The following is a 2,890-nucleotide window of genomic DNA, read 5'->3' on the forward strand; positions in this document are numbered from 1 at the left end:
TTCATTGATGCAACAACCATCATAGAGTGCCTCCACTCCTGTAAGTACGATCGGGCGCTCCGCGTTGTTTCCCTGCCGCTTCCCACCTTTCCCGGCATCCCGGGAACACAAACCCCCCTCCCCTCAAGCCCAAACCCCCCGAGGTGCTCGGGACTGCCGCCGTCTCTGCTTTCCCGATGGTCTGGGAAATAGGTGGCCCGGGCGCGGTGCTGTTTTTCTGACGACGGCCCTGCGGTCTTTGTTAAAGTAATAATATATGTACTCTAAGCGTCTCCTTTTCATGGAAATTGCCGCTTATTTGGGTATTTGTGTAGCTTAAGCAGCGAGCCGCTGACAATGGACGATTTGCTCTAGCTTGCATAGTTTAGAAAATCGCACCTCTATCTATGCATATCTGAGCATCACCTACGACCATCACTAAAAGGCTTTCGCGTTTGACTTACAGTCTGTAAGACCTGTATCGTACGTTACTTGGAGACCAGCAAGTATTGTCCTATTTGTGATGTCCAAGTTCACAAAACCCGACCTCTTTTGAATATAAGGTAGGAGAAAGATGCAACGTGCGCCTCTGCATCTCTTACTTTACTTTGTATGGGGAGACCAGGAGTAGTCTGTCGATGTTATCTCTTCGTCTACAATTTAAATCTGAAAAGATTTGTCAATTTACAATATAAGTCGTGTGTATGCTCCCTCTTTGGAGTTTTGTCATTGATTGAAATTGAAGACTTCTCTGGATGCAAGACAGAAAGTTTTTGTTGGTCTTTTTTTGCATACCCCAGCCATGGTTGCAGTGCCTCTCCCCCATTCTCACATGTACCATCCCGACAGTTTTTTCCTCCACTTTCTCTATCTCCCAGACATGCTTCCCTCCAGCCGTAGCTCCCAGTCATGAAAACTCTTTGCTGAAACTTTCCAAACTAAGAGGCAAAAGCCTTTTTAGAGTATGCTTCTCCTTTCAAAAATATTTTTCATGTCAGTGTTACTCTTTGCTCGCTTGATTTTCTAGGGAGGACACGCACTTTTTAAGGCCTTTCTTCAGTCCAAGAGAACTATTTTTCAGTGGTGGTAGCACAGATTAGTTTTGTTTTTTACTGGTATTTAGAGCAGTGTCACTTTGATTATGAGGTCTTGTAAGTTAACTTTTTATTACTAGTCTCCCACTTTGTAGAAGATGCCTCATTGTTGTGAAATATCATAAATGAGGAGCTGCCCTTTGGATTCAGATGTTGCTTCATTTGCTTAATTTTATGTTTTGGCGTTGTTCTTTCAGGTCAGATAAAACTCTCCAAGATATTGTATACAAGCTAGTACCAGGCCTTTTCAAAAGTAAGTAGTTAAATCAGGTGTTTTTTTCTGAAGAGCAGAAAAACAAAACCAGAACTGCTGTCCTGTATCAATACCAGGAGTTACAGAGTGTATACTAAAAGAAAAATATATGCTTTTCCATCTAGATGAAATGAAAAGAAGAAGGGATTTTTATGCTGCTCATCCATCGGCTGATGGTAAAATCTTCTCGTTCACGACTTCAATAAATGTAGCGTTGACCTAGATGCTGTTTCCTTTTTCACTTACAAATTATGTATTACTGTAACAGAATACTAAGATGTAAACTCAGCATAATGGAAGTTGATTGTTTAAAAAGTTAGGTAGATTTAAGTCATAATCTTGCCTTGAATTTTTTTTTCTTGTTACTGAGAATTGCCATTCTTCCTGATTTGAATTTCAAAATGTAAATTATTGTGGAAATTTCTGCGCAGCTGCCAATGGCTCTAATGAAGACAGAGGAGAAGTGGCTGACGAAGACAAAAGAATTATAACAGACGACGAGATTATAAGCTTATCCATTGAATTCTTTGACCAGAATAGGCAAGTTCCTGAATGGCAATATTTTATGTTTACCTGACTGATAGCAGCTATATTTATTATTTGTTGTAATTGTTTAAATTCTTCTCGCAGACTGGAACGAAAAGGAAATAAGGAGAAAGAAAAATCAAAGGAAGAGGTAAATAACTTTAGAGGAAATTAATTCGTGCAAACATCTTTGGGGCAGGTTTGTAGCTGAAAAAAATACATTTGTATCTAGAGCAAAAGAAGCACACCTATTGTGGTACTAGGCGTGGAAGAGATGGAACATCTTCATACAGCTGTGTGTGTAAACAACTTTTTAAAATAAAAAAATACCTGCAGCTTTACTTTTAAAGTAATTTTAAAAATCAATACGTAATACTTCTATATTTTAAAAAGAGTTTCACTGTGAGCTCAAAACCTTTATGTATAAAATTTGTTACATTTTTAATTACTTATACCAGAACTGTAACTTACTACTAATTTCTGTTGTTCCTTATAAGGCAGCAGAAATTGTTATATTACAGTTCATAATTTAATGAAGCATGGGTTTTTTTAAATTAACATAAAAAGTTGGAATACATCTTTGGTGGGAGTAATTGCTTGTTCCCAGCAGACTGATTTTTTTCTTTACTATGCCATCAGGTGAATGACAAAAGATACTTACGCTGCCCAGCAGCAATGACAGTGATGCATCTAAGAAAGTTCCTGCGGAGTAAAATGGACATACCTAACACTTTCCAGGTACCTATGGGGAAAGACTGATTTTTTTTTTATTTTTTTTTTTTTTTAAATCAGCCCTGCAGTTCTAAGCCTGCTAATGCTGGTTAGCACTCATTTTCTCATCACAGCCAGCTCCAGCAAGCACTAACTACCATGTATTTCTGGTGTGTGCAATATGTTGATGGGATTATGAACATTATTTTAATAATCCTATCTGGAGAGTTTGGTGACAGTCTGTAATTTTTTAAAGCTGCAAATATTGAGGTATCAAGAAATTGCTCCTTAATGTATTTAAAACTTCTCTAATAGATACAAAAATTCC

The 2,890-nt window shown here is 37.9% G+C and overlaps 1 protein-coding gene across 1 annotated transcript in view; it reads left to right on the forward strand.

Moving 5' to 3' along the window:
* Positions 1 to 2,890, forward strand: part of BMI1 (BMI1 proto-oncogene, polycomb ring finger) — a 4,283-nt gene that overhangs the window by 141 nt on the left and 1,252 nt on the right. The window contains exons 2-8 of the mRNA XM_010143762.1: positions 2 to 40; positions 446 to 542; positions 1,271 to 1,326; positions 1,452 to 1,502; positions 1,758 to 1,866; positions 1,957 to 2,002; positions 2,491 to 2,589. Coding sequence (XP_010142064.1) covers positions 2 to 40; positions 446 to 542; positions 1,271 to 1,326; positions 1,452 to 1,502; positions 1,758 to 1,866; positions 1,957 to 2,002; positions 2,491 to 2,589 — 497 coding nt within the window. The remainder of the gene's footprint in view (position 1; positions 41 to 445; positions 543 to 1,270; positions 1,327 to 1,451; positions 1,503 to 1,757; positions 1,867 to 1,956; positions 2,003 to 2,490; positions 2,590 to 2,890) is intronic.

The sequence above is a fragment of the Buceros rhinoceros genome, unplaced genomic scaffold, assembly GCF_000710305.1.
Source record: "Buceros rhinoceros silvestris isolate BGI_N320 unplaced genomic scaffold, ASM71030v1 scaffold41670, whole genome shotgun sequence".
NCBI lineage: Eukaryota > Metazoa > Chordata > Aves > Bucerotiformes > Bucerotidae > Buceros > Buceros rhinoceros.